Raw genomic sequence first — 13,500 nt, forward strand, 5'->3', positions numbered from 1 at the left:
CCTCTGGGGAATTACTGCTACCCCTACACTGAAGCCATCAATTAAAGCATGAGACCCAATATTTATCTGAAGGAAATAAAAACACTAAAAAAAATACATGCACCCCAATGTTCATCACACCATTATTTACAGTAGCCAAGATATAGAAGCAACTGAAGTGTCCATTGATAGAGGAATAGAAAAGAAGATGTGGTATGTACACACAGACACACACTGGAATAGTACTCAGCCATAAAAAAGAATGAAATCTTGCCATTTGTGACAACATAGATGGACCTAGAGGGTATTATGCTGAGATAAGTCAGACAGAGAAAGACAAATGCCATTTGATTTCACTTATATGTAGAATCTAAAACCAAAACAAATGAACAGCCATAACAAAACAAAACCAGATTCAACAGAAACAGAGAACAAACTGGTAGTGGCCAAAGGGGAGGGGGTTAGACAGATGGGTGAAACCGGTGAAGGGGATTAAGAGGTAAAATCTTCAGCTTTAAGATAAATAAGTCATGGGAATATAATGTACAGTATAGAATATATAGTCAATAATATTCTAATAACTTTGTATGTGATAGATGGTAACTAAAGTTATTATGGTGATTATTTCATAATGTATAAAAATACTGAGTCACTATGTAGTACACCTGATATACAATATTGTAAGCCAATTATACTTCAAGTTAAAACCTCTGGAACAGTCTCTCCCAGCTCCACCCCCCCGACAAAAAGAAGAAGAAGACCTGAGACCCATGTGTGGTCAATCAGACATTTTTTGGAGGAATAGACATAGATGGTGGGATAAAGAAACATCATATGGTTTGAACCCCTGGAGCTCCCTTCTTGGACTTTTCACTTACCCGCTCAATATATATATATATTCTTTGTGTTTTGGCTGTGTGAGAATTTGTTGAGCATAGTTAGAGTTTTAGTTACTAAGAAGAGTGGAGAGTCCTGATGACGCGGTGATGCTGCATTTAAGTCCATCCAGGGAACTGAATGACTGAGGGACTCGGGGGTAGCTCAGATATAAGCACCCCATCCATACATCTCTTGTTTTCCACTCCACCTTCTTCCTGTCTTAAAAATAACTGTTGGGCTTCCCTGGTGGCGCAGTGGTTGAGAGTCCGCCTGCCGATGCAGGGGACGCGGGTTCGTGCCCCGGTCCGGGAGGATCCCACATGCCGCGGAGCAGCTGGGCCCGTGAGCCATGGCCGCTGAGCCTGCGCGTCCAGAGCCTGTGCTCCGCAGCGGGAGAAGCCACAGCAGTGAGAGGCCCGCGTATCGCAAAAAAACCCCACAAAAAAACAAAACTGTTTACTTTTCCTTGAAAGTACCTCAGGGGCAGAGCTCTCGATTCGTTCTACAATAACAGGCAAAAGAGCGTCAGTGGTGTTGTGATTCGTGCTCCTCCCTTCCCCACTCCTGCCCCCAGATTTTGGCCGCGGTACCTAAAGGGAACAATTCGGTCCAGGCTGCAGGATTTGACCTGGTCCTCCCAAGACTGACAGGGAGCCGGCCCAAGAAGGGGTTTGTTTGTAAAAGGGATGCGGTAGCTGCTGCTGACTTTGGCATAAACTAGTGGGGACTATGGGTTGGTAACTCTGGACTCTTACAGCGGCTCCATCAATTCCCCATGGTGGGGATGCACTGAACCTGCAGGGATGCTCACAGAACTGTGACAGCCTCAACCTGTTTGCACTGCTGCGTTTTTCTTGTAGTTTTCTAGAGACAGTCTCCACTCCGTCGAGGAACAGTAAACAGAAAAGCCTACAGTTGTATACTTGAGCTTCTCTTTCTCTGACCCCCTTCAACCCCAGGCTGCACGGTGAAGGCTCCCTGAGGCCAAGGCCCTGGCATCGGGCACTTCCCACCTGCTGCAGCCTTACCTTTAGTCTCTTTCTCGATGCTGTGTGGTCTCCTTCCCTGTTCCCTCCCGGGAAGCAGTGTCTCCTCTTTGCTTCCAGGGCTGCTGGACGTCAAAATCATACACACACACCGTGTATTTCACATAGCACCGTGCTTTTGAATCTTCCTGTCCAATATGCCTTCCCTGTCCAACTGAGTAATGTAATAATCTCCTACAGTGACCTAGAGGGATTCTGCTACTATGGGTGGAAATCAGTGTGTCTCCTACACGTTTGAACCAGCCAAGATCATAGCCTTTTTTTCCTGTTGCTAGCATTACAAAAACACCAGTCTTTAAATTTTTTCTAACTTTGCAATTTTATTTTAATGAGCTCCCCTCCTCCTTTTAGAGACTTTGAGAACTTGCTTCCACCCTTCGCCATCAGGGCAGTGTGCTCTCGCCCGCCAGGATGAGCTGGTTGCCTCTGTATTTGCAGGAGGCCCACAGAAGTGGCCAGGGAGCTGCGCTATGTTTCAGGAGCAGAGAGGATGGCTGCTGACTGCTTTTTCTCACCCCTGGTTTCCGCTGGGACTCACACAACACAGCTAAGGCCGTTCCCAGGTGCTGATCTGCCTGGCAAAGCTTCGGGAAGGAGTCAACGTGGTGCCTGTACCCCAGGTTTGGATGAAAGTGTTCACCAACTAAGTTGACCCATCTTCCAGATGTGCTGGTGAGGAGGTGGGATGTGTATTACAGAAGGATGGGAAGAGCCAGAGACCTGGAACCCACTGGAAATGAGCCCCAGCTCCATCCTTTTTTAGCTCTGTGACCTTGGCTGAGCAACTACGTCTTTTTGGGCCTCAAGTTCCACATCTGTAAGATGGGAATCATACACTCTAAGGCGGGTACAAGGGCAAGACCTGATAATGCAAGCAAGCACCTGACATGGAAGGGGCTCCATAAATGCTAGTGGGTGAGCTGCTCAGTCATCCCCCATGTGCCCTCCCTGTTGGTCACCTCACCTCTCTCTCCTCACACGAGTACGAGCACAGAGCGCCCGTTTGATCGAAGCTGGAGGTTTGCTCTGGAAAGCCACTGCGGCTTTCTAATTAGATAAGTTGCCTAAATCCTACCTCGGGAGCCAAATCCCTGGGCTGGAGTTTCTTTCTTCCTTGCAGAGTTCTTCCTTTCCTCCTCTCTATTATTCATAGATTCCGGCTACCTTTTATGGGTTGTGGAAATAAGATGCCCTCTCGGCCCTATAATGGGCTCAGATGAAATTAGCGTTGAAGACTCAATGTGCCGTTCCAGACAGCTTGCTCTGTTCCACTCCCCGCCCCCTTTCTCACTGGGGCGATACTGTCCTCCTTGGTTCCCTGGTGCCTGGGCCTGATCCCCAAAGTGTCTGCTATGGTCTGCATGTTTGTGTACCCCACCTCCCAATTCATATGCGGAGAGCCTAGTCCCAGAGGTGATGGTATCAGTGGTAGGTAAGTGCTTATGTCATGAGGTCCAAGATGGGGCCTTTGGGAGGAGCCCTCCTGAATGCGATAAGCGCTCTTATAAAAGAGACCCCACAGAGCTCCCTCATCCCTTCAACACAAGGGGAAACCTGCAGCCCGGAAGAGGGTCCTCACCCGACCACGCTGGCACCCTGATCTCGGACTTCCAGCCCCCAGAACTGTAAGCAATACATTTCTATTGTGGATGAAGCACCCAGTCTGTGGCATTGTGTTATAGCAGCCCGAATGCACTAAGACAGTATCTGACTTCCATTCTGCTGGGCCCCACTGAGGGTCAGCCAGAAGCTGTGCAAGCTCTCCTCTGGGCTCGTTGGGAAGATGCCACGGTTTCCACCTCCCTGGCCTCTGGCTTTGCTACATCTCCCATTCCTCACGTCTCTGGAGACAACCGAGGTGGTTCTTTTTTACTGGTGACAGTGAATATATTTTTCAACATGAAAGGGACAGCATTGCGGAGAGAAGACAAAAGTTAAGAGCATCCCACAGAAGAGAGGACGCATTTCTGTAAGTCGTAATAAACAAAGGCCACAGCTGTGGGAGAAACTTGGTTCTAATGTAAAATAAATGACTCTGTGAACTCTGACCTTCACCCTTGGCCATGCCAGGAGGGCGGGCATCTGAGGTTTGCATTTGTGTCCCATGGGACATGGGGTCCTCTCTCCTCTAGGGAGGGGGAGACAGAAGTTCCAGTTCCAGCTTGTCAAGGCACAACACAGCAATGCTGTGCCCAGTCCCCACTTTACCCCCGTCCCTCAAGATGCTTGGAATGGGAGTGAGGGATTTAGTCGATTTCTCATAGTGACAATCCTATTAACTTGGCTTCTTTAATGGTATCTCGGACAGAGGGAACACTCTTGCAAAAACAAGCAGGATTTACGAGTAAAGGCAATAGTGTGCATTTGCTCATGGCAATCTCAGAATCATTTGGATATGGAAAGCCTCTAGTAACTGGTGAAGAGAATTAGCTTAAAGTTGGCTTAATACCTAGCTGTATGCACGCTGTTATTTTAAGCAATCTGTGTGTTTAGAGGCCATCAAGCTAATTAGGAAACATGTATTTGCATAGAACTCAAGTTTAGAGCGCCACTGAATGGAGAAAATCAATCCTCCTGGCTAAGCCCATGTGTACTTTCTGGATGTCTTAAAACCACCAAATACTAAGAATACACAAGTTCCTCTTTAGATGATTATTTCATTTTCCCAATGAACATTAGCATATAAAATTAGATGTTTCTAACCACATATTTTTCACCATGTTTCAAATCCTAATATGTTAAACTCTTTCAGAGTAAAAAAATTCCAAGGTGAGTAAACGGAAGAAATAGGTAGATAAATAGATGGATGGATAGATGGACAGATGGATAGATGAATGGATGGATGGATGACTGATTGACTGATTGCCAGGTGGATAGATAGATAATGTTATACTTTGTTGGAAGACAAGTGAACGATATGTACGTATGTGCTTTTATTGTGATGCAAGTAAGTGAGTAGCTTGTATTTAAAAAGTAAAAATAGAGCTTCGCTGGTGGCGCAGTGGTTGAGAGTCCGCCTGCCGATGCAGAGGACGTGGGTTCGTGCCCCGGTCCGGGAAGATCCCACATGCCGCGGAGCGGCTGGGCCCGTGAGCCATGGCCGCTGAGCCTGCGCGTCCGGAGCCTGTGCTCCGCAACGGGATAGGCCACAACGGTAAGAGGCCCGCGTACCGCAAAAAAAAAAAAAAAAAAAAAGTAAAAATATATATTATATGAGTTGTGTGCACATACACGTTGTGTAGTATGATTTGTATCAAATCTCTTGTGTTGCTTGTATTTGATGTTTGTTGCTTGTGTAAGAGTGTGGGCTCTGGCTGCTACCACACCACCTGGAGTCAAATCCTGGCTCCAGCAAGGCTGTGTGGTGTTGGGTAATTCCTCTAACCTCATAAATTTGAGTTTCCCCAATTCTGGGCCAATATCAGAACCTACCTCACAGAATTGGTTTGTAGGTTAAATGAAATGATGACTATAAATTCCTTATATGGTGCCAGGGACATACATGTACCTACAAATATAAGCATTTTCCACAACTGTCATCGTTATTGATGAATATGACACGTGTCCCTGTTTATGGCCACACACACGCCATATTGTGTAGCATGTAATGAGGTTTCCGTGGCTCGAACGTGAGTGCACTTACTGCAGCGTGTGTATTCTGTGCTGTGGTTTATGTCGTGTTGAATGTATATTTTGTTTCCTGTTTGATGTGTGTGCATTTTCTCGTGGTTCTTCCTGCCTGTGTTTCATTTCAGGCTCTGTTGCATCGTACACGCTTTTGGGCTTAGTTAGCTGCGTTCACACACACAACATGGCTTTGCAGGTAGATTTCGTTTTGTCACACGTGATCTGTTGGAATGCATGCAAACATCATAACATCCTACACAGGAATTTTAATAATGTCCTAGAGCATATCTGGGTGCTCATGAGGGAGGCCACAGACTGGCTGTGTTTGGTCCGTGTGTTTTTCTATTTGTCAATGGAATTAGTTACTAGTATTCAAAAGTTGAAAGTTTTCACATATAATCAGATGACTGCTTTCTCTTTGAAAAACTGGAAGACCTGATAAGACTGGCTCTGCCTTCCGCTAAAACCATACTCAGCAGGAGTGGAGGACGACTGCCCCCTTTGGGTGTGGTGGGTTTTACGCAATGTGTCTTAGTTCTCCACATTCTCCATTGTTCCCTCCCTTTGACACCAGGGTTCAGCTGCTATTTTTAGTTTCACTTCTGCTCTTTTTCTCACGCCCGGCCTGCCTTACCTATTCACCTTCATCTCTAGCTTGCATCTGGCTTATGAACACAGAAACTGGTGCCCTTCCGACAAATCCAAGAAGGGTTAATGGGTGAGGGGAGGGTGTGGAAACACCACACCCCCACCCAGGAGTCAAGAATCCCTGATTCTCTGGAAGCCCTGTGCTTTTCTGGACCTGCCTGACTCAGAGGGAAGTAGCCGCCAGGGGTACTGACCCTGCTGATGGAGAAGAGCAGGCCTGGCCGGTCGGAGCACACGCCCGTGAAGCAGAAGCGCAGCTTCCAGTAGAAGAGGTGTTCCCAGATGAAGGTGATGAGGCTGAGGGCCATGGCGGCCGCCAGCATGTAGAACACACCCGCCATGTTGTCGACGTCCAGCTGGCTGCTCATCACCTCGTTCTTCTCGTTGTGGCAGATCCCCGTGAGCCACAGGGTCTCCAGCTCTTCCATCTCCCCTGGACAGAAGACAAGAGCCACAGGCAGTAAGGAGCAGGGCACGCACTGTGGGGCGGACACGCCTGCGTTCGGGACAGACACGTGTGACTTATAGCTGTGCAACCTCAGTGAGAGTGACTGAGCTCTCCTGGTCTGCGTTCCCTCACTTGCGGGGTGAAGAGAATGATGACAACAGCATCTATGTAATATCGCTGTAGGAGGATGAAGTGAGATCACGTATAGAGAGAATCTGGCTCAGGCCCTGCCTTTTTTTTCTTGGTCATCATTACTATGCTCTCCCCACCCCTCTTTTCTCTATCCCCGGCCCAACACCCACCCAAGCCTGGAACAGGACATGGGATAAGCTGGCCGAAGCCTACATAAGAAAGACTCGCGTTCCCATTCTGGCTTCGTCATAGACTAGCTGTGTGACTTCAGAGCCACAGTGATCCTGTCTGTGAAATGGGTATTATAATAGTGTACACTCCCTCGAGTTCTAGGGAGGATATGAGCTCACATATGCAAAATTCCTAAACGTAGTGCCTGGCTCATGGTAAGTTCTCCTAAATAGGAGCCTTCGTGGGCTGCTGTAAAGGAAGTGCCTAGCACACTGCCTGGTACACAGCTGTCCTCAAATATATTTGTTTCTTCTTTCCTCTTCCTTTAGAACATCCAATATTATTCCAAAAAGTCACCCCAAGTAGTGCGCTTAGAGCACAAAGTGTTCCTTGACAAGAAATATCCCAGTCGGCTCTGAATGGCCCCTTGCAAACTAAACACCTCCCCACTTCAGTAGGCAGCTAAAGAAGCAGGTGGGGTTTGCAATGGAAAAAAAAGTAGGCACGGTTGACATTATTATGTCTCTTTTTTATGCACATTTTATCCAGTTGTCATTTAGGAGGAAATTCTCTAGTCTAAATGTCTAGTAATTATACTAACTGTCTAGCAATTCACTAGACTATGATTCAGGTCTTTAAAAATTATCCTTCGAAAACAGTGAAAATCAAGGAAGATGCATAGAATGTTAAATGAATAGTATGACTACATTGTATATACGTACAATCTCTAAGACATAAAAGATGTATGGGATTAAGAAATATAAACTACTCTGCATAAAATATATAAACAACAAGGATATATTGTACAGCACAGGGAAATATAGCCATTATTTTGTAATAACTTTAGGTGGAGTATAATCTATAAAATATTGAATCATTATGTTGTACAATTTAAACTAATATAATATTGTAAATCAACTATACTTCAATAAAGAACACTTGCAGAGGCATGCAGCGGGCGTGGTCTGGAGCTGGGAAGTCGCAGCTGCCGCCGCCGCTGCCACCGTGATGTGCACAGGTCCTCGCCCGGGTGTTCATACCGCAGCCTGTCAGGCGACCGGTGTTGCGGCCACTGCAGCCGCCCGCAGGACCCTTGGGCGCAGAGTATGCGCCACCTTGGCACCTAGTCCCTGAGGCAGGGACGTCCTGGCCCAGAGAAGAACGCTGTTTAGGTGCGAGCCTAACCACCTAAGTGAGGGCACTAAAGCTGCCTGGGGAAGGGCAAGGCCTGCGTTGCCGAGCTTGGGCTCGGGGCCCTGGATTTGTTTGGGTTAGCGGAGATTATAAAACAGCAAAAACTGGTGAGGATAGAGACCAATGCTGGCAGGAATACAGGGAAAGAAAAAATCTCATGCTCAGTTGCTGGAGAAATAGGAAAAGGGAGGCATGAAGACAGTTAGAAACTTGTCCTAAGCCAGTTAGCTCAAAAGTGGAAGAGCTAGGATTCAAATCCAGAGAAGTGTCCACTTCAGACTTCATTCTGGGAGAAAGTAGTATAATTTACAAAAGGAGAAATGAGACAACACATCCTTTCCTAGAAGAGCATTTACCAATTCCCAGTCTGTGGTGATTAACTGCTTGCAGGATCTTGGTTCCCAGGCCAGAGGTTGGGCCCGAGCTCCTGTGGTGGGAGCTCCGAGTCCAAACCGCTGGACTAACAGAGAACCTCAGGCTCCAGGGAATATCAACTGGAGTGAGGCCTCCCGGAGGTCTTCATCTCAGCACCAAGACCCAGCTCTACCCAACTGCCTGCAAACTCCAGTGCTGGACGGCTCAGGCCAAACAACCAGTAAAACAGGAATATAGCATCACACATCAAAAAAAAAAAAAAAGAAAAAAGAAGAAAAAGAAATGACAAAAAAATATGTTACAGACGAAGGAGCAAGGTAAAAACCTACAAGACCAAATCAATGAAGACAAAATAGGCAACCCACCTGAAAAAGAATTCAGAGTAATTATAGTAAAGATGATCCAAAATCTCGGAAACAGAATGGAGAAAATACAAGAAACATTTAACAAGGATCTAGAAGAACTAAAGAGCAAACAAACAGTGATGAACAACACAATTACTGAAATTAAAAATACTCTACAAGGGGGCTTCCCTGGTGGCGCAGTGGTTGAGAGTCCGCCTGCCGATGTAGGGGACACGGGTTCGTGCCCCGGTCTGGGAAGATCCCACAAGATGCGGAGCAGCTGGGCCTGTGAGCCATGGCCGCTGAGCCTGTGCGTCCGGAGCCTGTGCTCCACAACGGGAGAGGCCACAACAGTGAGAAGCCCGCGTACCGCAAAAAAAAAAATACAAGGAATCAATAACAGAATAACTGAGGCAGAAGAATGGGTAAGTGAGCTGGAAGATAAAATGGTGGAAATAACTGCCAGGGAGCAGAATAAAGAAAAAAGAATGAAAAGAATTGAGGACAGTCTCAGAGACCTCTGGGACAACACTGAACGCACCAACATTCGAATTATAGGGGTCCCAGAAGAAGAGAAAATGAAAGGGTCTGAGAAAATATTTGAAGAGATTATAATTGAAAACTTCCCTAACATGGGAAAGGAAATAATCAATCAAGTCCAGGAAGCACAGAGAGTACCATACAGGATAAACCCAAAGAGAAACATGCCGAGACACATATTAATCAAACTATCAAAAATTAAAAACTAGGAAAAAATGTTAAAAGCAACAAATAACATCCAAGGGAATCCCCATAAGGTCGACAGCTGATTTTTCAGCAGAAACTCTGCAAGCCAGAAGGGAGTGGCAGGACATATTTACAGTGATGAAAGGGAAAAACCTAAAACCAAGATTAGTCTACCCAGCAAGGATCTCATTCAGATTCAAGGGAGAAATTAAAAGCTTTACAGGTAAGCAAAAGTTAAGAGAATTCAGCACCACCAAACCAGCTTTACAACAAATGCTAAAGGAACTTCTCTAGGCAGGAAACACAAGAGAAGGAAAAGACCTACAAAAACAAACCCAAAACAATTAAGAAAATGGTAACAGGAACATACATATTGATAATTACCTTAAATGTAAATGGATTAAATGCTCCAACCAAAAGACATAGACAAAAACAAGACCCGTACAAATGCTGTCTACAAGAGACCCACTTCAGACCTAGAGACACATACAGACTGAAAGTAAGGGGATGGAAAAAGATATTCCATGCAAATGGAAATCAAAAGAAAGTTGGAGTAGCAATTCTTATATCAGACAAAATAAACTTTAAAATAAAGACTATTACAAGAGACAAAGAAGGACACTACATAATGATCAAGGGATCAATCCAAGAAGGTATAACAATTGTAAATATTTATGCACCCAACATAGGAGTACCTCAATACATAAGGCAAATGCTAAAAGCCTTAAAAGGGGAAATCAATAGTAACACAATAATAGTAGGGGACTTTAACACCCCACTTTCACCAATGGACTGATCATCCAAAATGAAAATAAATAAGGAAACACAAGCTTTAAATGACACGTTAAACAAGATGGACTTAACTGATATTTATAAGGCATTCCAACCAAAAACAACAGAATACACTTTCTTCTCAAGTGCTCGTGGAACATTCTCGAGGATAGACCATATCTTGGGTCACAAATCAAGCCTTGGTAAATTTAATAAAATTGAAATCATATCAAGTATCTTTTCCAACCACAACGCTATGAGACTAGATATCAATTACAGGAAAAAAAAACAGTAAAAAATAGAAACACATGGAGGTTAACCAATTCAGTACTAAATAGCCAAGAGATCACTGAAGAAATCAAAGAGGAAATCAAAAAATACCTAGAAACAAATGACAATGAAAACACAATGACCCAAAACCTATGGGATGCAGCAAAAGCAGTTCTAAGAAGGGAGTTTACAGCAATACAATCCTACCGCAAGAAACAAGAAAAATCTCAAATAAGCAACCTAAACTTAACACCTAAAGCAATCAGAGAAAGAAGAAAAAAAAAAAAACCCCAAACTTAGCAGAAGGAAAGAAATCAAAAAGATCAGATCAGAAATAAATGAAAAAGAAATGAAGGAAATGATAGCAAAGAACAATAAAACTAAAAGCTGGTTCTTTGAGAAGATAAACAAAATTGATAAACCATTAGCCAGAGTCATCAAGAAATAAAGGGAGAAGACTCAAATCAATAGAATTAGAAGTAAAAAAGAAGTAACAACTGACACTGAAGAAATACAAAGGATCATGAGAGATTACTACAAGCAGCTATATGCCAATAAAATCGACAACCTGGAAGAAATGGACAAATTCTTAGAAAAGCACAACCTTCTGAGACTGAACCAGGAAGAAATAGAAAATATAAGCAGACCAATCACAAGCAGTGAAATTGAGACTGTGATTAAAAATCTTCCAACAAACAGAAGCCCAGGACCAGATGGCTTCACAGGTAAATTCTGTCAAACATTTAGAGAAGAGCTAACATCTATCCTTCTCAAACTCTTCCAAAATACAGCAGGGGGAGGAACACTCCCAAACTCATTCTACGAGGCCACCATCACCCTGATAGCAAAACCAGATAAAGATGTCACAAAGAAAGAAAACTACAGGCCAATATCACTGATGAACACAGATGCAAAAATCCTCAACAAAATACTAGCAAACAGAATCCAACTGCACATTAAAAGGATATTACATCATGATCAAGTGTGATTTATCCCAGGAATGCAAGGATTATTCAATATACACAAATCAATCACCGTGATACAGCATATTAACAAACTGAAGGATAAAAACCATATGATAATCTCAATAGATGCAGAAAAAGCTTTTGACAAAATTCAACACCAATTTATGATAAAAACTCTCCAGAAAGTAGGCATAGAAGGAAACAACCTCAACATAATAAAGACCATATATGACAAACGCATAGCCAACATCGTTCTCAATGTTGATAAACTGAAAGCATTTCCTCTAAGATCAGGAACAAGACAAGGTTGCCCACTCTCACCGCTATAATTCAAAATAGTTTTGGAAGTTTTAGCCATAGCAATCAGAGAAGAAAAAGAAATAAAAGGAATCCAAATTGGAAGAGAAGAAGTGAAACTGTCACTGTTTGCAGATGACATGATACTATACATAGAGAATCCTAAAGATGCTACCAGAAAACTACTAGAGCTAATCAATGAATTTGGTAAAGTTGCAGGATACAAAATTAATGCACAGAAATCTCTGGCATTCCTATACACTAATGATGAAAAATCTGAAAGAGAAATTAAGGAAACACTCCCATTTACCACTGCAACACCTAGGAATAAACCTACCTAGGGAGACCAAAGACCTGTATGCAGAAAACTATAAGACACTGATGAAAGAAATTAAAGATGATACAAACAGGTGGAGAGATATACTATGTTCTTGGATTGGAAGAATCAACATTGTGAAAATGACTATACTACCCAAAGCAATCTACAGATTCAATGCAATCCCTATCAAACTACCAATGGCATTTTTCACAGAACTAGAACAAAAAATTTCACAATTTGTATGGAAACACAAAAGATCCTGAATAGCCAAAACAATCAAGAGAAAGAAAAACGGAGCTGGAGGAATCAGGCTCCTGGACTTCAGACTATACTACAAAGTTACAGTAGTTAAGACAGTATGGTACTGGCACAAAAACAGAAATATAGATTAATGGAACAGGATAGAAAGCCCAGAGATAAACCCACGCACATATGGTCACCTTATCTTTGATAAACGAGGCAAGAATAAACAATGGAGAAAAGACAGCCTCTTCATTAAGTGCTGCCGGGAAAACTGGACAGCTACATGTAAAAGAATGAAATTAGAACACTCCCTAACACCATACACAAAAATAAACTCGAAATTGATTAAAGACCTACATGTAAGGCCAGATACTATAAAACTCTTAGAGGAAAACATAGGCAGAACACTCTATGACATACATCACAGCAAGATCCTTTTTGACCCACCTCCTAGAGAAATGGAAATAAAAACAAAAATAAACAAATGGGACCTAATGAAATTTTAAAGCTTTTGCACAGAAAAGGAAACCATAAACAAGACGAAAAGACAACCCTCAGAATGGGAGAAAATATTTGCAAATGAAGCAACTGACAAAGGATTAATCTCCAAAATATATAAGCGGCTCATGCAGCTCAATAACAAAAAAGCAAACAACCGAATCCGAAAATGGGCAGAAGACCTAAACAGACACTTCTCCAAAGAAGATATACAGATTGTCAACAAACACAAGAAAGGATGCTCAACATCACTAATCATTAGAGAAATGCAAATCAAAACTACAATGAGGTATCATCTCACACCAGTCAGAATGGCCATCATCAAAACATCTACAAAGAATAAATGCTGGAGAGGGTGTGGAGAAAAGATAGCCCTCTTGCACTGTTGGTGGGAATGTAAATTGATACAGCCACTATGGAGAACAGTATGGAGGTAACTTAAAAAGCTAAAAATAGAATTACCATATGACCCAGCAATCCCATTACTGGGCATATACCCTGAGGAAACCACCATTCAAAAAGAGTCATGTACCACAATGTTCATTGAAGCACTATTTACAATAGCCAG

At 43.4% G+C, this 13,500-nt stretch overlaps 1 protein-coding gene across 3 annotated transcripts in view; it reads right to left on the reverse strand.

The window, feature by feature from the left end:
• The window catches only part of GRIN2A (glutamate ionotropic receptor NMDA type subunit 2A), a 446,460-nt gene that overhangs the window by 11,941 nt on the left and 421,019 nt on the right, over positions 1 to 13,500 (reverse strand). For all 3 annotated transcript variants that reach the window (XM_079944201.1, XM_079944202.1, XM_079944200.1), the window contains exon 13: positions 6,374 to 6,612. In XM_079944201.1, coding sequence (XP_079800327.1) covers positions 6,374 to 6,612 — 239 coding nt within the window. The remainder of the gene's footprint in view (positions 1 to 6,373; positions 6,613 to 13,500) is intronic.

Source organism: Stenella coeruleoalba (genome assembly GCF_951394435.1).
Source record: "Stenella coeruleoalba genome assembly, chromosome: 15".
NCBI lineage: Eukaryota > Metazoa > Chordata > Mammalia > Artiodactyla > Delphinidae > Stenella > Stenella coeruleoalba.